Source organism: Pseudorca crassidens, chromosome 14 (genome assembly GCF_039906515.1).
Source record: "Pseudorca crassidens isolate mPseCra1 chromosome 14, mPseCra1.hap1, whole genome shotgun sequence".
NCBI lineage: Eukaryota > Metazoa > Chordata > Mammalia > Artiodactyla > Delphinidae > Pseudorca > Pseudorca crassidens.
In genome coordinates this window covers 32,185,066-32,210,751 of record NC_090309.1, presented here as the reverse complement: position 1 = coordinate 32,210,751, position 25,686 = coordinate 32,185,066, and the positions used below count along the sequence as shown (strand labels likewise).

General features: G+C 37.1%; 1 protein-coding gene across 3 annotated transcripts in view; it reads left to right on the top strand.

Moving 5' to 3' along the window:
- GMCL1 (germ cell-less 1, spermatogenesis associated) overlaps nucleotides 1-21,135 on the top strand; it is a 48,294-nt gene extending 27,159 nt beyond the window's left edge. Inside the window, exons 10-14 of one of the 3 annotated variants that reach the window (XM_067704806.1) lie at nucleotides 717-786; nucleotides 5,622-5,697; nucleotides 10,897-11,042; nucleotides 13,154-13,241; nucleotides 19,733-21,135. In XM_067704806.1, coding sequence (XP_067560907.1) covers nucleotides 717-786; nucleotides 5,622-5,697; nucleotides 10,897-11,042; nucleotides 13,154-13,241; nucleotides 19,733-19,861 — 509 coding nt within the window. In that variant the 3' untranslated portion in view covers nucleotides 19,862-21,135. The remainder of the gene's footprint in view (nucleotides 1-716; nucleotides 787-5,621; nucleotides 5,698-10,896; nucleotides 11,043-13,153; nucleotides 13,242-19,732) is intronic. The other 2 variants (XM_067704807.1, XM_067704808.1) reach the window with 2 other exon arrangements.
- Nucleotides 21,136-25,686: the final 4,551 nt, after the last annotated feature.

Below are 25,686 nucleotides of genomic sequence, written 5' to 3'. Positions count from 1 at the left end.
CTTAAAAATTAGAAAAACTACCCTTTTAGTTGGGAATAAATAAGAGCAAAAAATAAATATGGTGCTAAGCCAGTTCTGCTTATATTTTTAATAAATCCATGTTTTATGTAAAATAATTAAAATTTCAGCTTCCACAGTCTCATTTTGTGGAAAAATTATATGCTTATTATTAAAGGGAAGAATATCTATAATTATTATATTCCATTTGCAATAATTTAAATTGTAATAGTTATCTAAATCGTGTCAAAATTATTTCTTGAGTTGCATAATTCATCTAATAATTTAGAGATGGTATATTTCTCATTAATTGTTTTTAGATAATTTAATTTAGGAACAATCCATCATTCAGTTTTCTATTAAAGCTTTTGTTAAAACTGAAAATATTACTTTTGGTATGTTTCTCACAAATGAAGAATAGTATCAGCTATGAAAAGGAAATTATTAAATACAAGAATATACTTTTAACTAAAGTTTTAAATGTATGTGATCTAAGTAGAGTCTATCCTAAAGCAAAGGAAGATAACATTTACCACTTTAAAAATCATTAAGCTGTATCGTTATAACATATTTATAAAATACAAATTACCAGCTTTACTTATTGCTGTTTTAAACTTGAATTTTAAAATGGTAAAAATTTTATCAGCTTCTTAAAATTTTTAAATCCTTTATGTTTTCCCATATTTCTTATTATTCTTATATGTATTTTTACATTTTAGAATGGCTATCTTCTGTGTATAAACAGCAGTGGTTTGCTATGCTCCGGGCAGAACAAGACAGTGAGGTGGGGTAAGTATGGTACATCATAGCATTGTTCATTAAAAAAGAAAAATTTTTTTTTTTTACTGAAATATAGTTAATTTACAATATTGTGTTAGTTTCAGGTATACAGCTAAGAGATTCAGTTGTATAATATATATTTTTCAGATTATTTTCAATTATAGGTTACTATAAGATACTGAATATAGTTCCCTTTGCTATACAGTAAATCCTTGTTGCTTATCTATTTTATGTATAGTAGTTTGTATCTCTTAATCTCATACTCCTAATTTATCCTGCCACCCCTCCCTTTCCCCTTTGGTAACCATAAGTTTGTTTTGTCTGTGAGTTCTTCTGTTTTTTATATAGATTCATTTGTATTATTTTTTTAGATTCCACATATAAGTGATATCTTATAATTGTCTTTCTCTGTTTGACTTACTTCACTTAGTATGATATTCTCTAGGTCCATCCATGTTGCTGCAAGTGGTAATATTTCATTCTTTTTTATGACTGAGTAATACATATTCCGTTGTATATAAATATACCACATCTTCCTAAGTCAGTCGTCTGTTGATGGGCCCTTGGGCTGCTTCGATGGCTTGGCTCTTGTAAATAGTGCGCTATGAACATTGTGGTGCGTGTATCTTTTTGAATTAGAGTTTTCATCTTTTTAGGATATATGCCAAGGAGTGGAATTGCTAGGTATGGTAGCTCTAATTTTAGTTTTTTAAGGAATCTCCACACTGTTTTCCATAGGAGCCGCACCAATTTACATTCCCACCAACAGTGTAGGAGGGTTCCCTTTTCCCCACACCCTCTCCAGATTTATTATTTGTAGACTTTCTGATGATACCCATTTTGACTGGTGTGAGGTGACATCTCATTGTAGTTTTGATTTGCATTTCTCTAATAATTATTGATGTTGAGCATCTTTCCATGTGCCTGTTGGCCATCTGTATGTCATCTTTGGAGAAATGTCTATTTAGGTCTTCTGCCCATTTTTTGATTGGGTGGTTTGTTTTTTTGAGTTGTATGAGCTCTTTGTATATTTTGGATATTAACCCCTTGTAGGTCACATCATTTGCAAATATTTTCTCCCATTCCCTAGGTTGTCTTTTCATTTTGTTTATGGTTTCCTTTGCTGTGCAAAAGCTTTTAAGTGTGATTAGGTCAGGTCCCATTTGTTCATTTTTGCTTATATTTCTTTTGCCTTGGGAGACTAATCTAAGAAAATATTGCTGCAGTTTATATCTGAGAATGTTTTGCCGATGTTCTTTTCTAGGAGTTTTATGGTGTCATGTCTTATACTTAGGTATTTAAAGTATTTTGAAGTTTTTTTGTATATAGTGTGAGGGAGTGTTCATATTGATTTGCATGTAGCTGTCCAGCTTTCCCACCACCACTTGTTGAAGAGACTGTCTTTTCTCCATTGTATTAATATATTATTGCCTCCATTGTTGTCGATTAATTGACCACAGGTATATGGATTTTGCTATGAATTTTTAAATGTATTCATTATGTTGAAAAACCAGTAACAGTATTAAAGTCAAGAGCTGTTAGAGAAAAAGATCATGTAATCAGCTTTTATTCTTACATTTCTATAACTATCAATATTATAAATATTTATCTTTTTGGTTAATTAGTATAACAATGTATTGTCACTTGCTATATATTAGTAAAATTGAATAATTGATATACTTTGTTTCACTTAGTGTTATGATATTCTTTTAAGCTATTGAAATATTACCTGGAATAATGCTTTCATAAAGCATGATCTTCATATATATGTATAGGTAAAGCCAATTTTCTTATTTGTGGCAGTATTGTCAAATTCTCACTAATATAATAGGGGTTGTTTTGTTTTTTTAAGTTCTTTTTTTAAAAATATTTATTTATTTATTTATTTATTTATTTGACTGCACCAGATCTTAGTTGCGGCACGTGGGATCTTTAGGTGCAGCACACGGGATCTTTTAGTTGCAGCACGTGGGATCTTTTAGTTGCGGCATGCGGGCTCTAGTTCCCTGACCAGGGATGAACCCGGTCCCCCTGCATTGGGAGCGTGGAGTCTTAGACACTGGACCACCAGGGAAGTCCCCTGTAATAGTTTTTTTGAAGACTTGAGCGTAAGGTGAATTAACCCATCTGGTTACACAGGTGCCTTCGTCAAAAGCATATGACCCCTCTAGAAAATATTTATGTACTGTCTTCATTTTAAGAGAAAGCATATTATCTGTTCTTTCAATGTGTAGTGCTTTGCAGTTCAGTGAAGTACTTCCACATTTATTGTTTGATCTTTATACTAGCTCCTTGGTATAGGCAGCGTGAAGAGACAGTCCACCTGTGAGTACATAAAAAGGTTTTACATTTAAATTTTTTTCTGCCCTGATCTCTTTTAATTTATTTTTATACACTAAAGAACTTCCTAAAATAATAGCCTAGGTGTGTTTATAGCTAAACAGTGAGTGTGTGAAAGGGTTCTATAAACTTAAGATAATGATTGCAAGATTATTATCCAGGGTTCTTAGTTTCTACTTTACTTGTAACTTATATCCCACCTTTTCCCAAATATATTCATAGCATACTTATCTTGCACAAATACAGTAAGACTGTTGAAATAGGAGACCCCTCCAAAAAATGAGAGTTAATTATTTACTGGAATTCAGATTTGAAGCATTTTGTAATGTATGAAATGTTTTATAAACCATCCTACCTACTTCTTTTGTATATTCAGTTTTTAAGTGTTGGATGTTCTCTATTATTCAAGACTTTTCTCATCTGTATCCTTTTTGAGTTTAATATAGAGTCTCACCGAAGAGACTGAGTTAGAATAAGTGGCTTTCTTGCATTCTTATTATGTATGTGACTGTATTGCCCCTAATGAAGCACTCTCTTCCACACATACTGAGTATCTGCTCGCTACTGTAGGGCTGCTAAAGTGAGAAAGACAGTGTACTCCATTGACTCTAGGTTATAATCTAGTAAAGTCTCCCTCCAGGGTTCTCCTCTTCCAAACGCTTTTCCACATTGCCAACAGGATTAGCCTCCTAAGTAGTAATATAATTTCACTTCCCTGCTTAAATAAGACCAGGGACATTAGATGATAGTTAGGGATTATTGCTTTATGTGTGATATATATTTACAGATTAAAGGATATGATGTCTGGAGGGTCAGCCTCAATAATAATCAGTTGGGAGGGATGTGGGGAGAAATGGGAGTAAAACTAAAACAGGAGTATTGAACCTATATGGTGAGAAAATTTGGCTCATTGTACTATTTACTTTTTTTTTAAGCAAAGCTTTTATTTATTTATTATTTTTAAAATTTATTTATTTTTGGCTGCGTTGGGCCTTCATTGCCGTGCATGGGCTTTCTCTAGTTGCGGCGAGTGGGGGCTGCTCTTCCTTGCGGTGCACAGGGTTCTCACTGCGGTAGCTTCTCTTGTTGCGGAGCACAAGCTTTAGGTGTGTGGGCTTCAGTAGTTGTGGCGCATAGGCTCAGTGGTTGTGGCTCACGGGCTCTAGAGTGCAGGCTCAGTAGTTATGGTGCACGGGATTAGTTGCTCCACAGCATGTGGGATCTTCCTGGACCAGGGTTTGAACCCGTGTCCCCTGCATTGGCAGGTGGATTCTTAAACACTGTGCCACCAGGGAAGTCCCTATTTACTTTTATATGTTTGAAAGTTTTCGTAAGAAAAAATTTTAAAGTAACAGAACAGAAATACATGGGAACTCTCTCTTATCTACAGGAAAATTTGAAACTCCTGTGAACGTAGCCCGTGGGGCCCTTCAACAGTCTGTCCCAAATGCCTTTCGCTTTATCTCCTCTCATGCTCATTTTAGGTTCCAGCTGCACTAAGTTCTTCATACATTTAGTACCCTTTCATGCTCCGGTCCTTTTTTGCTAGTCCTTCTACCTGGAATGCCCTTCCTCTGCATAGAGTTCACCCCTGACGTCTACCCCAACAAACTCACTCTCAGGCACAAATAATACTTCCTCTGTTATGATCCCCACTCTTAATCCCAGGCAATAAATCTGTGCCTTCTTCATGCTCTTAACATCAGTTCTCTCCACGTTATTATCTTATTACTTATGTCTAGTTCCCTGCTAGACTGAGCTCTTGGATGTCAAGGATATGTTTTATTAGTTTTATTTACATTTCATTATTTTTTATGTATTGTATTTGTTTCAATATATTTATTAGATAATGATGATGAAGATGGCCCCGGTATCTAGGTACTTAATAAATGCTGTATATGAATGAATGTATTTTATCATTTGGAATTCTAAGCTAATAATAATGTCATTTTATTATTACATCTTGAAATAACAGTGTTTCTCTTAGTTGATTAAGGTTTTTAAAGTAAGAGGGCCAAGTAAAGATTAACTGATAAAATTCTACAGCTGTTTTCTATTAAATACTGAGTTCGTATAGTTGTACTACTTTAAAAAATGGCTTGTGTGCGAAACAATAATATCAAATGGTAGGTGATACCAAGTCACGTCTTAAATAATAGATTTTAATTTAATTTTACTTAGTAGTTAGACTTTTAAGTGTTTTATTTTCTCGGTAAGCAGAATTTCTCATAGATTATTTCCCCCTCTTCTCTGGTTTCACTGGGCCCTAGTAAAAGTATTCTAGAAGTCAAGGCAATAAATGAAACACTAAAGATTTAATTTTTTTTTTTATTTAGCAGAGGTAATGGGCTAGATTTAATCATTGCATTTTGATTTTTATCTGTACTACAAAATTTTATTTTTAAATCTAGTAGAAAGTTTTTCTCTTGTTGTAACTCACAGTTATTTTTCAAATATTAGTTGCTGATTTTCTGTGAGATTTCATGTTTTATATATATTTCTAGGCCTCAAGAAATCAATAAAGAAGAGCTAGAGGGAAATAGCATGAGGTGTGGTAGAAAGCTTGCCAAAGATGGTGAAGTAAGTATGGGTTGTGACTCTTAATAGTCTTATACAAATTGTTGTACTGTTAGTGCAAAATATACTTTCAGTAACAATCGTGATACATATTATACCTCAGAAGAGCTTTTTTGTGGATTAGTTTCTGTAGCATGATCTCCTTGGCAAGGAGTTACATACTCAGTGGTGATTGATTATTCAGCCTTCCCTGAGACTGTTGAACTTTCTGGGTCTAGATATGAGATATGAGAAGATCCCTCAGCAAACCAGAAATAAAGATAAATAAGACGTTAAATGGGAGCTGTTACATAGTCTTAAAAGTAATTCTTTCTATTTTACAGTTACCCTAGATCAAAAACATTCAAACGCTTTAATTGCTACCCACATTAAAAATTATGTATTTTATTAACACCCAGTACAAATGCATATAAGTGAAACAAAAGTATTACAAAACAGTGCTTACAGCTACTTTGTCCTATAGATGTATTTCTACTTAATTTTTTTTAAAAAGCTGATTGTGACTCATTAAATTGATTTTACAGCCACTAAAGAGACATGAACTACATTTTTTTAAAAACTCTACCCTAATTGTAATTTTCGTCTTTGAAAACAGTTCAGCCTAATTTAGATAACCATTTGGTTATTTTTCTCCCAGATTTTCCCTAATTTTAACTTTAATTTTGAAAGTTTCATTATTTTATGTTTGCATTCATAATTTCAGAGTATGAAAGAGGAATAGCATCTTATTTATTCCTTAGTCCTCCTTATTGTCGCTTCCAGACCTTGTTCCACCCTCATCGTCATTGAATCACAGCTCCTTTGAAGTGCATACTTCTGCACCACTCACTACTCTGACTGTGGCCATCATTCGCTCGGCTTGCTGGCTTTCTTCCTCCCTACTCTTCTTATCAGTCTTGGTGATTTTAGCATCTGTTCCCTGACCTTCCTTCCCTCCGTGATCTTGTGCTCTACCCTACCTCAGGAACCAATGTCTTATAAGCATATCCTCAATTTTTGTATCACTAATTCATGTACCCTCTTCAAAATTTCCATTTTAAGCATACCACTTGCAGACTCCACCTCGTGTTATCTTTCTAGCACTCTCCCTCTAGTACCTGGACTCCCAACAACTTTTTAACCCCACTAGAGTGTACAATACATTGTTCTTACTATCTTTTCCCCATTACCCTCTCACCACATCCCTACTTCTTTCTTTACTTGACTTATATTTTATGTTCCATCTTAAAATTGGTCCCTGGCTGGGGTGGGATGAATTGGGAGATTGGGATTGACATATATACACTATTGACACTATGTATAAAATAGATAACTAATGAGAACCTACTGTATAGCTCAGGGAACTCTACTGAATGCTCTGTGCTGACCTAAATGGGAGGGAAATCCAAAAAAGAGGGGATATATGTATATATGTATAGCTGACTCACTTTGCTGTGCAGTAGAAACCAACACAACACTGTAAAGCAACTATACTCCAATAAAAATTAACTTTAAAAAGTTACTGACCAGGGCTTCCCTGATGGCACAGTGGTTAAGAATCCACCTACCAATGCAGGGGACATGGGTTCGAGCCCTGGTCCGGGAAGATCCCACACACCACAGTGCAACTAAGCCCGTGCACCACAACTACTGAGCCTGTGCTCTAGAGCCTGCGAACCACAACTACTGAGCCTGCACATGCCACAACTACTGAAGCCCGTGCACCTAGAGCCCGTGCTCCGCAACAAGAGAAGCCACCGCAGTGAGAAGCCCGCGCACTGCAGCGAAGAGTAGTCCCTGCTTGCCACAACTAGAGAAAGCTGGTGCGCAGCAACGAAGACCCATTGCAGCCATAAAGTAAATAAATAAATACATAAATTTATTTTTAAAAAGTTATTGAGCAAAATTAAGGCTGGGAACTTTTGTAGGTAACAATTAATTAAAAACAATATACAAGGTGAAAAAAAAATTGGTCCCTGGCTTATACTCTTAACTTCCTTTTTCCCTTTTTCACTCAGTCAAATTCACCAGGCTAAACCCCAGTTCTTGTTAAATCCCACCTTTCCATGCATTCCATGCCTGCTTCCATACAAATGAATGTGACTAAAGAAAAACACCATACAAACCCCAGCAGGTTTCACTTGAATGTTGTAACTGTAAACTTCAAGCAGGTTTTTAGTGCTAAATGGTGATCCTCCTACATTTCCCTAGTGAATTTATCCTCCTACTCCTGGAGTAACTCATACCTTCTCAGAAGGGCAATGCTACCACCCTTATTCTTTCCATTGGCCTTGCTTCTTTCTTTATTCAGAAAATAAAAGCAGTAGGAAGAGAATCTGTGCATCCTCCTACCAACAATACTACCAGTCTCCTTGCATCTGCAGCCGTGTGCTGTGCTTTTCCTTTTACTAGAATGGATGAACTGTCTGCTTCTATCCTAGTCCACCTCCTCTTATAATGGACCCCATCCCTTCTCACTTGTTCAAAAAGTTTGCTCCTACAGTCATCACCTCGCTCTCCTGCATCATCAGTTTTTCTCTTCTGTATCATTCTCATTTAGCATATTAACATGCTACAGCATCCCCCATCTTAAACCATTCCCTGACTCACATTCCCCTCTAGCTTCCACTCCATTTCTCTGCACCCTTTTTAAGCAAAATTCATTGAAAAAAGTTGCCTGTATCCACTCCAATTCATTTACTCCAGTAAAGTCAAGTGAAACGCTGTGCCATTGTCACCAGTGATTCCTACATTGCCAAGTTGAGTAGTTTTTAGTCTTCCGAAAGTTCTTGGCAACAAGTGAGTTCTTCACTCACTCCACGGAGATTTTCTCCATTTGACTTCCAGGACAGCATACTGTGCTGGTTTTCCTCCTGCTTCGTTGGCTGCTCCCTCTAAGTCTTTGCTAGATCCTTCTCTTTCTCAACAAATGTTGGTGTGACTGGAGGCTCAGTACTTGGACTTCTTCCATATCTGTACTCTCTATGCTGACTCCTAAGTGATCTCTTATAGTCCCATGACTTTACACCAATTCCTAACTCCTGTATCCAGCTACTCACTTGACATCTTTCTTAGAATTCTAATAGCCTCTCAAATATAATGGTTCCAGCTGAACTCTTTGATTTTCATTCCCAAACTCCTCCTTCCCAAGTATTCTCCAGCCCATAGATAACCCCTCTGTTCATCCACTGCATAAGCTCCACACTTCAGGTTCTTCTTCCTTTTGTTCCATATCTGTTGTCCATAAGAAGTTCCTTTGAATATATATCTTCCAAATATATATATATATATATATATATATATATATATTTGGCTGCATTGAGTCTTCGTTGCCATGCATGGGCTTTCTCTAGTTGTGGCGAGCGGGGGCTGCTCTTCCTTGCAGTGCACGGGATTCTCATTGCAGTAGCTTCTCTAGTTGCGGAGCACAGGCTATAGGTGCATGGGCTTCAGTAGTCGTGGCGCACGGGCTCAGTAGTTGTGGCACATGGGAGCACAGGCTCAGTAATTATGGCACTCGGGCTTAGTTGCTCTGCAGCATGTGGGATCTTCCTGGACCAGGGATCTAACCCATGTCCCCTGCATTGGCAGGTGGATTCTTAACCACTGTGCCACCAGGGAAGTCCCCCAAATATATTCTTACCACATCTACCACTACGACCCAAGTCCAAGCCACCATTATCTCTTGCCTGGACTGTTGTAGCTTCATAACTGCTCTCCCTGATTTTACTCTTGTTCTTATACATTCTGTTTTCCACACAGCAGCCAAAATCATCTTTTTAAAATGCAAGTTAGATCATGTTACATCCTTCCCTAAAGTTTTCTGTTAGCCTCTTACCACAATTAGAAGAAATCCAAACTCTTTCCTACTGTGGACTCTAGGCCATATGTTTTCTGGCCCCTGACTGACTCTCTGAACTAATCTCCAGCCTCCGTCCCCCTCAGTTATTGCCCTAGCCACGTAGCCTTTTTGCTGTTCCTCAGATATGCCAAGCATGTTTTTACCTCCAGAACTTTGTACTTGTTTTCTTTGTCTAAGTCACTTTTCCCCAGATAGCTACCCAGTCCACTCCTTAGTTGACTCAGGACTCTAGTCTCATAGCACCTCCTTAGAGAGATGTTCCCTGACCACCTGCCTGAACCAACAGGCTCCCCAGCTGCCAGCCCACCTCCCCTACCCTGTCACTCCCTCCTGGCATTCTATTCTGTCCTCTTCCATCCCATTTCATGTTTGTTGTTCATCTCCTCCTCCACACAAACACACACGTATTAAAATATACATATACTAGGGCAGAAACTTCTTTACTGCCATTTCTTTAATGGCTAGAGCAGTACCTGGCACAAAATATGTGCTCAATAAATATCAGTGAACTCTTGATTTAATGTTGTAATTCAGAGGGTCAACCAAACACTTGAAGTCCTAACTTTACTTCATTATACAATGCCACTTTACTTAATAGTCTCTCATTAACTATTAGGTGATAGAATAAACAAACTTGTGAACCTCATGATGGTATTTAAAATAACTCAGTTGTGTATCTGTTGGTTAGTTACTTAAGGTATTTTAGGGTATTTTTAAAATTTATTTAAACTAAAAAAAACAGTTCACTCATTTCTCCTGCTCCCCACCCCTCGCCTCTGGCACCCACCAAGCTGTTCTCTGTATCAGTAAGCTTAGGGTTTGTTTTTTTTTTAGTACATATTTTTTTTTAGATTTTACATATAAGAGAGATCACACAAGGTATCACTTAAGGTATTTCAGAGTATTTTTAAAGCAGGAAAAATTTTAGCGGATTCTTACTACCTCTATCTAGACTCCTAGTCCCCTAAACTATACCTACTTAGAGTTGGTATAGCTTATAACTATCAACTAAGCCATATTAGTTATGATAAACTAATTAGTTTAACATATTAGTTATGATAAAATGTGGAGAGTTGATGAAACAGATCATGAAGAGACGATATTAGCAAAGTACCTGAAGGAATAATGATCATAGAGGCTGCTTTTGCTGGCTTTGATATATACTATGTCTATGTGGTAAACCTTGTATATATATCACAGATATATTGTGTGTGCTAAGCCTTAAGGCACTGACAAAAAGTAGGGACCCATAAGACAGAAATACTTGAAATGAATTAGAAAAAGAAAAGACAGTTTGAACTTTTTATTTTTGACTTGCTAATATGATAAACTGAAGTAAATCTTTCTCCTTTGTATTTTAGTACTGCTGGCGGTGGACAGGTTTTAACTTCGGCTTTGACCTGCTTGTAACTTACACCAATCGATACATCATTTTCAAACGCAATACACTGAATCAGCCATGTAGTGGATCTGTCAGTTTACAACCTCGAAGGAGCATAGCATTTAGGTAGGATGAGATTTTCCCACCCCACTCTTCCTCACTCTAAAAGAACTATAAGAAATGAAATAAAACCATAATTTACACCAACAATAGTAGAACTTTGGTAAGATACAATATATATGAAACTGCAAGGAAATGATAAAGCTCCATTCCTACAAAATGTATTAATAATCAAAATTAAAAGACCCAGATCTAGTATGTCAGGAAGAAAGAATGGGCTGGAATATGAATGGTGTAGGATTGATACTGGGCTTGAAGCTGTTGCCTTGCTGCTATTCCTAGAAAATAAAAGGTCTAAACTGGAAATACAACAAGGTATTCTTAGAGGAAAACATGTCTGGTATTTTCCTTAACTTTCTATAGGATTTCAGATGTCCAACTTTGCCTAATAGTTGAGCTGGCAATATTTTTCTGGAGAGGATGCTGACAAAATGGAAAATAGCTTAATGAACGGATTATTTAAAAGTCATATATTTACCTTATACCATACACAAAAATTAACTCAAAATGGATCAAAGACCTAAACATAAGAGCTAAAACCATAAAAGAAGTCTTGGAAGAAAACAGGGGAAAAGTTTTATGACATTGAATTTGACAATGATTTCTTCAGTATGATACCAAAGCACAGGCAGCAACAACCACAAAAAAAGTTGAACTTCATCAAAATTAAATTGTGTGTCAAAGGACACTTAACAAAGTGAAAAAACAACCCATGGAATGGGAAAAAATATTTGCTAACTGTATATCTGATAAGACTATATAGAGAACTCCTAACATTCCCCAACAAAAAAACAACCTGATTCAAAAATGGGCAAAGGACTTAAATAAACATTTCTCCAAAGAAAATATACAAATGACCAATAAGCACATGAAAAGATGTTCCACATTACTAATCATAAGGGAAATGCAAATCAAAACCACAGTGAGATACCACCTCACACCCGTTAGGATGGCTAATATCAAAAACAAAACAAAAGTGTTGGTGCAGATGAGGAGGAATTAGACCCTTGTACATTGCTAGTAGGAATGTAAAATGGTGCTTAGTTTGTGGAAAATGGTGTGGCAGCTCCTCAAAAAATTAAATAGAATTACCAAAATGATCTAGGAATTCCTCTTCTGGTTATGTACCCAAGAGAATTGAAAGCAAGGACTCAAACATATTTGTACACATAGCAACATTATTCACAACAGTTAAAAGGTGGAAGCAACCCAGGTATTGACAGATGAACGGAAAAACAAAATGTGATGTATACCTACAATGGAATACTATTCAGCCTTAAAATGGGAGGAAATTCTGACATGTGCTATAACATGTCAGCTTGAAACTTGAAGACATTACACTAAGTGAAATAAGCCAGTTACAAAAGAACAAAAATACTGTATGATTCCACTTACATGAGGTACATACAGTAGACAAGTTTATAGAGACAGAAAGTAGGATGGTGATTGTCAGGGGCTGAGGTAAGGGGAAATGGGGAATTCATGTTTACTGGGTATGGAGTATCAGCTGGGGAAGAAGAACAGGTTCTAGAGATGAATGGAGGTGATGACTACAGAACAGTGTGAAATGTGTTGAATGCCAAGAACTATACATATAAAAATGGTTAAAATGGTAAATTTTATGTATATTTTATCACAATAAAAAAGGCATACTTGGGGGCTTCCCTGGCGGCGCAGTGGCTAAGACTCCATGCTCCCAATGCAAGGGGCCTGGGTTCGATCCCTGGTCAGGGAACTAGATCCCACATGCATGCTGCAACTGAGAGTTCTCATGCCACAACTAAGGAGCCCATGTGCTGCAACTAAGACCTGCTGTAACCTAATTAATTAATTTTTAAAGGCATACTTATAAATTATTTTTATATCTCAGATATAGATATAGCACAAGCTTTTATATCTCAGATATAGATATAGCACAAGCTTGTAAATCTAAATGGAATCAGTTTATAGTTTGAAAAGACTTTAAATTCTTAACAAATAAAAGACTTAAAGATTTTAAAAAATTAAAAGAATATGGAAGAAAAAAGTAATTATTAAAGTAAGGTAGGGCTTATTTAAATTGATATGTGCTTTAAAAAATCATTAGTTTTTGTGTGTGTGTGTGTTTTTAATTCTAGATTACGTTTGGCTTCTTTTGATAGTAGTGGAAAACTAATATGTAGTAGAACAACTGGCTATCAAATACTTACACTTGAAAAGGACCAGGTATGTTTGATTACTTTTCTGTTAATTTTTTCATTATAGTATTTGCCTTTTGACTCCTCTTTTGAAAATTCTTAAGTAGATTTAATGTTTGATTTAAAGATTGGTTTGAGAATTTTTTGAAGGTAAGTATGGAAGTACCATGTTCACTTTTGCATAATTTACTCCATTCTACCAGAAGTGTAACTAAGACCAAAAACAATAATAATAAAAAGAAAACAGGGCTTCCCTGGTGGCGCAGTGGTTGAGGGTCCGCCTGCCGATGGCAGGGGACACGGGTTCGTGCCCCGGTCCGGGAGGATCCCACATGCCGCGGAGCAGCTGGGCCCGTGAGCCATGGCCACTGAGCCTGCGCGTCCGGAGCCTGTGCTCCGCAAGGGGAGAGGCCACAACAGTGAGAGGCCCGCATACCAAAAAAAAAAAACCAAGAAAACCAATTTGATTTGAGGGGCAGAGCTGACAATAAGGAAATAATTATTCATCCTGAACATGATCTTCACAAAGTTATGAATCTTAATTGTTTTCTCCATGTGTTCATTTATTTATACAGTAATAACATATCTTAAAGACAATCCAGTATATCTCCATAGCTCCTAGATATTAAGTGAACATTATCCTCTAGCACAGTAGGTTTCTAAAATGACAGATGTCTGTAATGTTCCCAAAATTATCTCTAAAGCCATTTGTTTTTTCATAAATCACATGCATGTAGAAGTTTCAAAATGTCATGATGAAAAAGTAAACCAGTTTCAAAAAGTAAAACGAGAGCTGTTAAAAATCAAGGATGTTTATTTCTAGTAAAGCTAACCACCATTCCAAAGGACATACTGTTTTAATAAAGGGTTTAGAGCCTATGGTTCACATAAATTATTAGAAGTTAGCAGTTTTCCTCAGACTGAAGAGACTCATAAAACATCAAAATTTAGCACTGCAAGGAACCTTGAAGTGATAGTTCTGACCTCACCTACCCTGTATGAGAACTCCTTTAACAGCATTCTTATAGAGGCTCCTCAACCATTGTTGGAACTCTTAGTGAGAGGGAGCTCTGTTGTGTGGTAGGTGTAAGTGAGAGGGTAGGTACGTAAGAAGATTCAAATCTGCCTCCATTGGAATTCTCTGTTGGTCCCTCTCACCCTCTTGAGCTGCATGGACAATATCTATGTTTACCTTCAACTTGGAACTTCATTAAAAAACATTGTCGGGGCTTCCCTGGTGGTGCAGTGGTTGAGAGTCCGCCTGCCGATGCAGGGGACACGGGTTCGTGCCCCGGTCTGGGAAGATCCCACATGCCGTGGAGCGGCTGGGCCCGTGAGCCATGGCCACTGAGCCTGCGCGTCCAGAGCCTGTGCTCCACAGTGGGAGAGGCCACAACAGTGAGAGGCCCGCATACTGGAAAAAAAAAAAAAGAATTGTCGTGGCTCAAAGCAGCCAGAGACTTAATTAAAAAGCACCAGGCCAAGATAGTAGTTGTATTCCTAGTGTTCCTTGATTTGTTCATTCAGCAAACATTTGTGTCCCTACTACTTCATGCTAGGTTCTATGCTAGGAGTGGAGGAAATAAAGAGGAGCTTATATAGCTAAGTAGAAGGAGAGGGATGGGCTCAAAGAGTGTGTAATGTTGAGGGAGACATCTCTAACCTTTACTGTGGGGTTGGGGACAGGTGTGGTTATTGGGGGAGGGGCAGAGACACAGTTCAGGGAAAACCTCTTCTGGACAAGTTGAAAAGTGAATGGATACCTGAACCAAGCCTCAGATGATGAGTAAGATAGAGGCAAGGGGGCTTCCCTAGTGGCGCAGTGGTTAAGAATCCACCTGCCAATGCAGGGGACACGGGTTCAAGCCCTGGTCCAGGAAGATCCCACATGCCATGGAGCAACTAAGCCCACGTGCCACAACTACTGAAGCCCGTGCGCCTAGACCCTGTGCTCCGCAACAAGAGAAGCCACCTCAATGAGAAGCCCATGCACCTCAACGAAGATTAGCTCCCACTCACTGCAACTAGAGAAAGCCCACGCGCAGCAACGAAGACCCAACGCAGCCAAAATTAAATAAATAAATAAATTTAAAAAGATAGAGGCAAGGCAGCACATGGGTCATTCAAGGAATGGAGAGGTTTGGAAGAGGAAGGGTTCAGTAGGTGTAGAGCCAGGGCATGATGGGCTATGGATGGAGTTTGGACTTTTTCCTGAGCTCTGTTAGAGAGCTATGGAAGGATTTTAGTTGGGGGGTTGCATATGTGTTTTATGTAGCTTATAGACGTTTGTTATAGAAAAATAGAAAATAAAAATAAGCAGAAAAAAAATCATACATAGTCCACTGAGAGATGACACCGCTGATATTTTTTTCATCGCCTATATCTTTTTTCCAAAATTTTATCTGACTGTTAACTATGTTGTAGCCTGCTCTTTTTCCACTTTGTTGTATATAGATAGCTTTTCTTGTCAATATATATCCACAACATCATTTTTATAACTGCATAAGACTTATTTTAGATACACCATAATTTAAATAATGCTTTTTTGGATAAAGTTGATTCTTTTTCACTATTATAAAAAATGTACATGTATCTTTATATGTTTTTCTGATTTTTTAGAAGATGAATTCCACAAAGTGGAGTTCTTGTCAAATAAATCGTGTATATATTTTCTTTTTTTTCTTTTTTCTGTTTTTTTTGCGGTACGCGGGCCTCTCACTGTTGTGGCCTCTCCCGTTGCGGAGCCCAGGCTCAGCGGCCATGGCTCACGGGCCCAGCCGCTCCGCGGCATGTGGGATCTTCCCGGACCGGGGCACGAAGCTGTGTCCCGTGCATCGGCAGGCGGACTCTCAACCACTGCGCCACCAGGGAAGCCCGGTGTATATATTTTCTAATGGCCAAATTGCCCTCCAAAACTACTGTCAACTTACACTCCCTCCAGTAGTACAGGAGAGCATACGCAACAAAGTGTATCATTCTTTCTAGTCCTTCTCCCAATATAATAAGTGGAAACAAATCATTTATTTTAGTTTTCATTTGTTTGGTTTCTGATATTTGTTTTTACTTATTGAACATATTGTGTAAATTGACAGTTTGTTTTTTTTAATTAAGGTGTTTGTTTTCTTGTTAATTTTAACACCTTTTATATATTAAGAATAATAACTGTGATATGCTATACTTTTTCCATTTTTGTAATTTATCTTTCACCCTTCATGAAACAGTCTATCAGTCTCTTCCTTTAATGAGTTCTTCTTTCGATGTGCTATTTAGGCCTTCTAACTGGGATTATATAGTCATCTGGGTTTTTTTCCTATTCCTTTTATTTTTTCATTGGAGTATTTTGATACATCTAAAGTGTATCAGATGTGTCAATGTGTTTGAAATGCCATTTTTATCATATACTGTAAGGCCTTATATACTTGGTTTCATTTCTGAGATTTCTGTTTTACTGATTTTATTGTGGAGACAATAATGCTTTGTTTTAATTAGACTCAATTTAAAAAGAATTTTATTACCAGTAATGCAAATTCACCTTCACCCTTCTCTTTTCAAAAATCCCTGGGTTCTTTGTGCATGATTATTCTTCTGTATGGGGTATAGAATCATTTTGTCCAGTTTCCTCTCAAAAAATCCTATGAGGGTTTTGCTATATACTGTTAAATATAAAGTAATTTGTGAGAAATTGATATCTTCCCTTCTGGAATATGGTATTTTCTACATTTAATCAGGTCTTCCCTTACATCTCTAAAATTTAGTTTTCCCCCGTATTTATTCTTATATGTTTCCTGGAAGTATAATGCTAGGTATTTTATATTTTAATTACTAACATGAAATGAATCCTTTATAAATAGTTTTTGATGACTATAGGAAAGCTAGTGATTTTTATATATTTATTTTAAAACTATCCCTCTTACAGGACTATGCTAACTTTAATCCTTGCACTATAGAAGGATCTCTCAGAAATGTGTAAGAAGGACTAGAAACATGATAGTGGCAGAAGACAATTTAGAAGCTATTGCTATAATCCAGATCAGAAATGGTGAGAACCTTATGGAAGGTAGCAATGAAGATGAAGAAATGTTGATGGGTTCTAGAAATAAAGGGGTGCAATTGATAAAATTTGGTGCTTAAGTATGTGTGAGGGTGAGGACAAAGAAGTCAAAGATAGTACCTGGTTTTGTGACTTGGGCAACTTAATTATAGTGGTAATAATAATCCGTCCTATAATTACCGATATTTGAATTATAGGAAGGAAAATGAACATGACTTAAAGTGAGGGTGAAGAGATGATGAATTCAGTTTAAAGCATATTTAATTTGAAGGCATTGAGGTGAGAATTTGATAGACCAGTGGATAAATGGGTCTGGAGTTTATAAGCAACGCCTGGGCTAGAAATAATGATTGGATGAGATAAGCTACAGGAAAATATGTCAAGAATATGACAGGAGGGAAACCTAGGGAACACTGGTCTTTAAGGGGTGGGCAAAAAAAGTAACCTGGTGAGACATGTAAGAGCTGGGATGGGGAATCAAAGCCAATTGCAAGGGTGAAAGTATAGATGGCACAGAAAGAAAGGAAAGAATAGGTAGTATTCAGTAGCTGATGATTTGAATTTGAGCTGCTTTATGTCTAAGTGAAGATTTCTAGTAGGGAATTGGATGTATGGATCCTGGAATTTAGACCTATAAATAGAATGTAGGGCAGTAATAGAGCTATAGTACAGGTAAGTAGCATGAGCCTCAGAAAAGCAGAGAAGATAGAAATAACGGTCTGGAAACAGAGATGAAAACCCAGCAAGATACCACCACTCTGATGCTGTGATGTGTAGACTTCACTGCTTCCACTGCATAGTGGAAGAAGGAAAATGGAGCTTTTCTATAAAGATGCTTCAATGCAAATGTAGGTGTAAATTGAGCCCTCAGGTGGAGTTAAAGGTTTGATGAAGCTAGAATTAGATCTGTCTAGTTTGGGGAGGGGAAATGGGGATTAATACAGTTCAATATTCAGAAATTGGTATGTCCATTCAGCCCCCAAGTGATGTCCGCATGGATCCCTTCTTTTCCCAGAGTTGGCCCTTTGATCTACTCTCCCCCACCAACCTTAACTATATTCAGATACCAGAATGCTAATCTTCCTTGGAGTCTTTGTTTGGTCGTGGTAGAGAATCTTGCTTTTGTCATCAGATACACATATCGTCAAAGCATATGTCCTCAACAAACTTAGTACATGTGCCTTCACTCAGGTTATTGCTACAAATGTTGACTAGTCCAGGGTGACTCAAGCATCTAAAGATCAACTATGATTTGACATAATTGCTCTCTGCTTAACCCTGTTAGCACCATCAGCCCAGGTGATTGCTTCACCTGACCTATCATCGTATCCATTTTGTTCACTAACTTAAAAAAAAAAAAAACACCACTTTGCCCATTTTGGAGAACATAGAGATTGTGTGTGTGTGTGTGTGTGTGTGTGTGTGTGTGTGTGTGTGTCACATTTCTATTCCCTACCTTCTTTATCCAAATTTATCTTGCTGCTCCCCCAACACAAGCTGTGTCCAGTTGAGCCTTTGTCAATCACTCAAATGTTGCAGTTTTAGTCCCTCTTCATTGCAGGAGCACATGCTTCAGTTAAAAATTTTAAATTCTAGATTTAAACAGTATTTTAATAGTATATTCTCCAAAATGTATAAAGGTGAAACTAATGCATATTATTTCAGTATCCAAGTATTTAAAAAGTAGGAGTTCTCATGTCAGTGCTACGGCTTATATTCTGAGGATTTATTCTGTTCACCAAATACTGCTGGTAAAGGGTTCCAGAGATCTGTAGCACTGAGTGAGTGAGGGTTCCATTCGTCACTCTCAGGTGTAGTATCAACTCCTGTCTCTGTGGAATTTCAGGTCATTCTCATGTGTATTCATGTAACTGAACCTGAAACTGATTTTACATGATAATGTATTTTAGGTTCCAAGAGACAAATAACGTGTTTGCATTAGAGACAGTGGGAAATCTTAGACAAGAGTGGGAACCATGCTTATTGGTGATAATAATGACTCCCCACCTTCATCCCAAGTATTTGCTATACATAAAGACCATCAGACGTTGAAGCCAAATGAGAAGTGTGTGTATTTGTGCACTGTATCTGTTCATAAAATATGTAGTTACTTGATTAGAAATTTTTCAGTAATGAAAATTACTACCGTTATTTATTACTTAATATATAACTGGCTTTGTGAGCCCTCTATGTGCATTGTCTCATTTAATCCTCAGTGTAATCATATGAGGTAGGTACTCTTATTGTCCCCTTTTACAGTAAGGAAGCTGTAGTTGATAAGGTCAGTGACTTGCCCAAGGTCACACAGCTAGTGGGTGGGAGTTTTGAGATTTGAGCAGTGACTCTCAGACTCCAGATGCATACTTTTAACCACCATACTAACCTTCAGTTTACTCAATTCAATAGTTTGGTTCTCTGTTTTATTTTGATAATATTACTATTATTAAAGCAACAAATTTGTTTTATAGGAACAAGTAGTGATGAACTTGGACAGCAGGCTTCTGATCTTCCCTTTATATATCTGCTGTAACTTCCTGTATATATCGCCAGAAAAAAGAACTGAAAATAATCACCATCCAGAAAATCCAGAAAACTGAGGATCTCATCAGCTGGAAACAGTAGCACTTTGTAAACTTTTTTGGCCAGCTTTAATTTAATGGCCCTGCAGATATTCACATCTAAGGTGACTAACAGTGACAAAGGCCTTATGAACTGTTCAGATAATACAGAAGACTATTCTTATCCTCATTATATTTCTATGCATATATAAAAAAACATTTTAAAGCCAAGAAAATATCTGTCAAACCGTTTGTTATAAAGATGTCGACTCATCTTTTTAATTTGGCATCAGTAGAAAATTGCCGTAGGTAAATTTCACATTTCTCTGCAACCAAATATAGAGTTAATTTTTAGCTTGAACTTTGATCCTACCTAATGTTAGTGAACCTCGATTATCCATCTGTAAGTTTTATTTTTATTTGGCTAAAAGAATGCTAAAGGAATAATTTGGCCAATTATAAATGCTGTTTCAGTTGGTGTGTTTAAAGCTGTCCTTTAATTTTTTCAACTGCTCTTTATGATTCCTCCTCCTAGTCGAATATTCTTCCAATCTATATATGTTTTTAATCATTAAAATTTTTTTTCATGGTTTTGAAGACTGAGGAACTTTTTCTTTAACTTAAACATTTTCATGCTATTTTATTTTGCTTTTTATTGATATTTAGCTTTACTAAGATTTTAACAACAAAAAAATCAGGTTCAGACTTTCAAATGAACTTGGATGGGGGAGAAAATCAGTTGGATTCTGAGGATATTCCTTTGCCTTACATGGTCTTTTCTTTGACATTCTGTACAACTCTATTATTAGGTCACAGATTATTTATGTACCAAATATTACACTTTAAACATTCTCATATTCTGTGATCTTTTTATTTATGTTCAAATTTTTTAAATTGGGAATTCTATTTCCTACTTAAGCTCAGGACTTTATAACCTCTGAATTGAGTGCCTTTGAGTTACACATGCTATTAGAAATCTCATAGTAAATGTAAATAAGGTCGGAGGATATCATATAGAAGCTGATAATAAAACATTAATATACAAATAGAACTTATTTTTGTCAAAAATGAGATGTACATTTGTCATGATTTATATATGTTGGTTTCTTGTGTTTACTGCTGTTTTGAAAATAGCCATGCTCATTGTCTTTCCAGTCAAAGTGAGTACTTTTTGTGGTTAATGTATATTTTTAGTATGTTTTAAGAAAAATGGGAATTACTTTTGTGTATCTGTACAAATAAATACTCATTTGGAAAAAAGAATCAGCTATTATATAAAATGACCAAAATAAAAAAATGAGTTGAAACCAGAATTTTTTTTCCAAGTTAGATTTTTTTCCAATTAGATTTAACTTTTAGAATTTATTGCTAGTTTTTCTTCCCTAGTGATATGTCCATAGATTCATAAATCACTTTTGTCCTTTCAAAATTCATCCTCATGGTAAATTTAAAGGAAGCTTTTAAATGCCTTCCCTATCTCCACCCCTAGAACTGTAGTAAAAAATCCAATAATTTGGCTGTATTGAGGCTTCATTTCTTGTTTTTGTATTTGGCTATAACTATATATCTCTTCCATGAGATGCTTTTGTTTTTTTCCTATCTATGGTAACATCAGAGGTTCCTCACCCTTACATATTAAAAAATATAAATAAATACCAAACAAATTGAATTCTTTGAATAATTGAATTTTTCCAAATCTTGGGAGTAAAGATACTTAAAATTTGAGTATATTAGTGAGTAACATTATTTCATTTCACTTATATGAATTAATCAAATTGGAATTACATATGGTTCCTGTCCATTCTTTGTTTCCTGGCCAAATTGCTTATGTCATTCACAGTTAAAATAAATATTTGTTCAGTCATAAGTAGGTTGTGTTCTCATTGGAGAAACTGGTAATTGTCAGCTAGTACTTCACATTGATAGTAAAGATCTGCTTTTGTTTTCTTACCAAATACTTTAATGTTTGCATACTTTTCATTCTTTATAATTGGAATATTTTCAATAAAGTATTAAAAGTGTCAGCTGAAGTATCATATAAACTATTATATATGAAGGTGTTTGTCAGCTTTTGCCTTATAACCTTTGCCAAGTCTTTTTTTAAGCTGCAAGGGCTAGAAAACAATATTTACCCCCTAATAATTATTTTTACTTGGCTATCAGTAAAGAAGAGGTCCTTAAGAGAAAATGTTCTAGAGTTCCATGCTAAATTATTAAAGAGAGATATGAGTGTACCTTTCCTTTTTTTTTTTTCTTAAATAAATTTGGCTTGAACCTTAGCAAGGTAGGCAAAATTAAATGAATGTTGTAGTCATTAGCTTTTTAACCAAGTGTTTAGCAGCCAACATTTTATCGCATTTCAAGTCTTTAAATAGGATTCATTGCCATCATTAATGAGCAGATTTCAACATCAAATGCAAAATTAGGGTTACCAAGAGTCAATTTGGCTTTCTAAATTTAAGTTAATTAAAATTAAATAAAACTTATTAAAATTTACTTCCTCAATCACACTAGACCCATTGTAAGTGCTTAGTTAACCACATGTAACTAGTGTCTACTGTATTGGACAGTGCAGATATAGAATATTTCCATCATTGCAGAAAGTTCTGTCCAACAGAGGTGATCTAGAATATTGGACTGTTAACGCTGAAACTATGTCAGGAGTTACATTCACTTAAAGATGAACCCATGTAAAGAATAGAAAGGATAATAGAGCCAGGGGTGCAAATGGTAGATAACTTGTCAATCACCTAGAACGATGTGTTGAATCATAATTTCAAGCAATGTGTACCTAAATCACTTGACTACATTCAAAAACAAAAGTCATTGTACAGTTTCATCCCAACCACAGAGTTTGCAGTTCTTCCCAAAGTCCACGGTACAGGGATACAAAAGCAAAAAAACCTCAAACATCATCAATCACTGTTAACTAGTGGTCAGACTGCATCTAAATTAGGGGGGAAATTACTGACAACAACGTGCATCCATTTGTAATGATCAAGTAGGATACTTTTGTAAAAGCTGGTGATTTTACATAAAATAGGACTAGAAGAGGTAAAACAAAGTTTAACCAAGGCTAAAAATAGTACATTTGCCGGAATCACAGGTGGTTAATGTTGATTCTTATGTAGAGTACATACATACTTTACAGCTTGCCTTTACTGAAAAATTGCTGTCTGGTTGGGGAGGGAAGTTATAAGCCAGTGTGATTACAAGTGTTGACAGTACCCCAGCCCTACTCCACTCAAAACCTATTAAAATGGCCATTAGAATGAGAGAAACTCAGGTATTGAAAACAGGATTTTTCTTCCAGATACAGTGCTGGATAATCTGCATTCTGCGAGCGGGCAACTTGATCAGTAAATAAGGAAGCCCTAGCAGAATACAGTTTCTATCCCACATCTTAAAGGGGGAGGAGCCACTTAGAGACATACCACTTCTTTTCCTGCCTATGGTTAATCTCAGGGCTGTCCCTTTAGGAAACTTACTCCTTTGGTTTTTTTCTTTCTCTTCTGTACTTTGCTTTTTTTCCCTCTATACTCACACCAATATTTTAAACATGCTTAAGTTTCTCCCATCTTTGAAAAACCTTCTACATTTACCTCCACCCACTGCCATATTTTGCCCTGCATAAGCCAAACTTCTCAAGAGGGTTTTATGCAGGGAATTCCCTGGTGGTCCAGTGGTTAAGACTCTGCTTTCACTGCCTTTCACTGCCATGGACCTGGGTTCGATCCCTGGTGGCAGAGCTAAGGTCCCACAAGTCGTGTGGTGCAGCCAAAAAAAACCACAAAAGGTTATACAAGTTCTCTCTCCACTGCAAAAGCCATTCACAACCCAACTCCACTAAAACTGAGTCAGCAAAGACTTTGTTGCTAAATCCTTTAGGTTAGATGTGGGTTTTTTTTCCCATTCCTTTTAACATTTAAAATTAACTGCTTTGTTCTCCTTAAAAACAGCAGCCTTCTCTTAAAACTTCTCTGACCTCACACTCAATGGGTTTTCCTTCTCTTTCTCTGGCTCCCCCTTAGTCTCATTTTGGGGTTCTTCCTCTAGCTGTCTCCAGGCCCTTTTCTCTCAGCCTCCCCGGGGTGGTTTCATGCACTCTCATGGCTTCAAATGAACATCTATGTTCTGACGATTCCTTTTTTTGGAATCAAAAAATCAGCCTAGATCTCTCTTCCAAGCTCCAGATAACACATCTAGTTGGCATCTCCTTTTGGATGTTCAGAATGGCACCTCAGATTAGTATGTCCAAGATCTGAACATATGGTCTTTACCCAAAACTTACATTATGTACCTTAGCAAATGATGCTACCATCTACCCAGTTGCACAAACCAGAAACCTGGATGTCATTGTTGAATCTAAAATTCTATCATTCTCTGCCTCCAAAACTCAAGTTTTTCCAGTTTTATCAATTACTTCTCAAATTCAGCCACTTTTCACCTTACCTACTGGTAACACTCTAGTACAGGCCACTGGAGTTTCCAATCTAGATTATTGTACCATCCTCCCTAGGTGTTCTCCCCCTGTAGTCAAGTCTCCAGTTACCCAAAGTGTTCTCTGAATAAACGCAAATGTGATTCCCTCCGGTCCTCAAAGCCCTTCAAAGGCTATTGCTTTTGCCTCAGGATAACTCTACCATAGCTTACAAGGTTTCTAGTCTTGTCTGTACATTTCACTCCTTGCTGCCTAGGTGGCTGCCATACTTCTTTAGTTCTCTACTTTTAGCCTGTCTGCTCCCTTGCCTCTTGCCCTGGCATATGCAGTCTCCTTTGCCCAGACAATCTCTTCCACCTGTCCACACCACAGAAATCACCCCATTTGACCTGACTAATTTCTACTCATCCCTAAGGTCTCGTTTGGACATCATTTCCTCCTGGAAACTTTTCTTGAGAAGCTTTCCCCTCAAACCAGTTAGGTACCCACTTTATGTGCACTCATAATATCTTGTTCTGCCCCTCTCAATGCATCTTGACACTGTATCCCTCACTGGACTGCAAGCTACTCAAGAGCAGAGTTGTTTTTTTCATTGATTAAATCCTCTGGCACATAGGTGTGCAATAAACATTTGTGTGAATAATTGTATTAATCATGCCTTTATTTCTTTCATTTTCTGCGGTTTTGACATCTGGGGCCTTGCTGAGACTGCCCTTCCCAGGGCTAGCTAATTTCTAGAGATAGCAAAAGACTCCCCTTCTGAGTGTGCCTTTCATATGCAAACCAGCCAGGGGAAAGCCCGTACTCTCCAACCACCTCCTTTATCGAGCTCACAAGCCAAGGCATTTTTCCTCTGCTATAATGACCCCAGGGCCAGGTAACAACAGCTCTGGACAGCCCCTAAATCCCAAGGCCCGCTGTAATTATTCAAACTAGTCAGTCTTAAACCTACTTAGCCTGCTTCCCAGCCTCTGCTATTCCCTCCCACAAAACTCAATAAAAGCTCTCAACCATACTTTATTTCCCCTTTCCCCCTCTGCCTCCTGACCCACCCTAGTTCTTACCCGGGTGGACTTAAAACTATTTGCGTATGCTGTGTTTACAATTGGTTTGGTATGAAATATTTTATGCATGTGGACAAGACAGTCGGAAAGAAAAATGGGGGGTGGGGAGGAATAAGAACTGTATTAGGGTGGTTTATATATGGCTTTTTCCAGACATTTCTATAATAACATCAGGCAACACATTTTAACGCCCACCGTGGACAAAGAAGATGGGGAAGCCACCTCGAAACGGGGGTTGAAAGAGCAGACAGGATAACTCTGCTCTCGGCGAAAACTCCGGGCTCGGAAGAGGGGGGCATCGGGCCTGGGCCGCGTGATTCTGCGCAAGCGCACCACCGCCCGCCTTCCTTAGAAGCCGG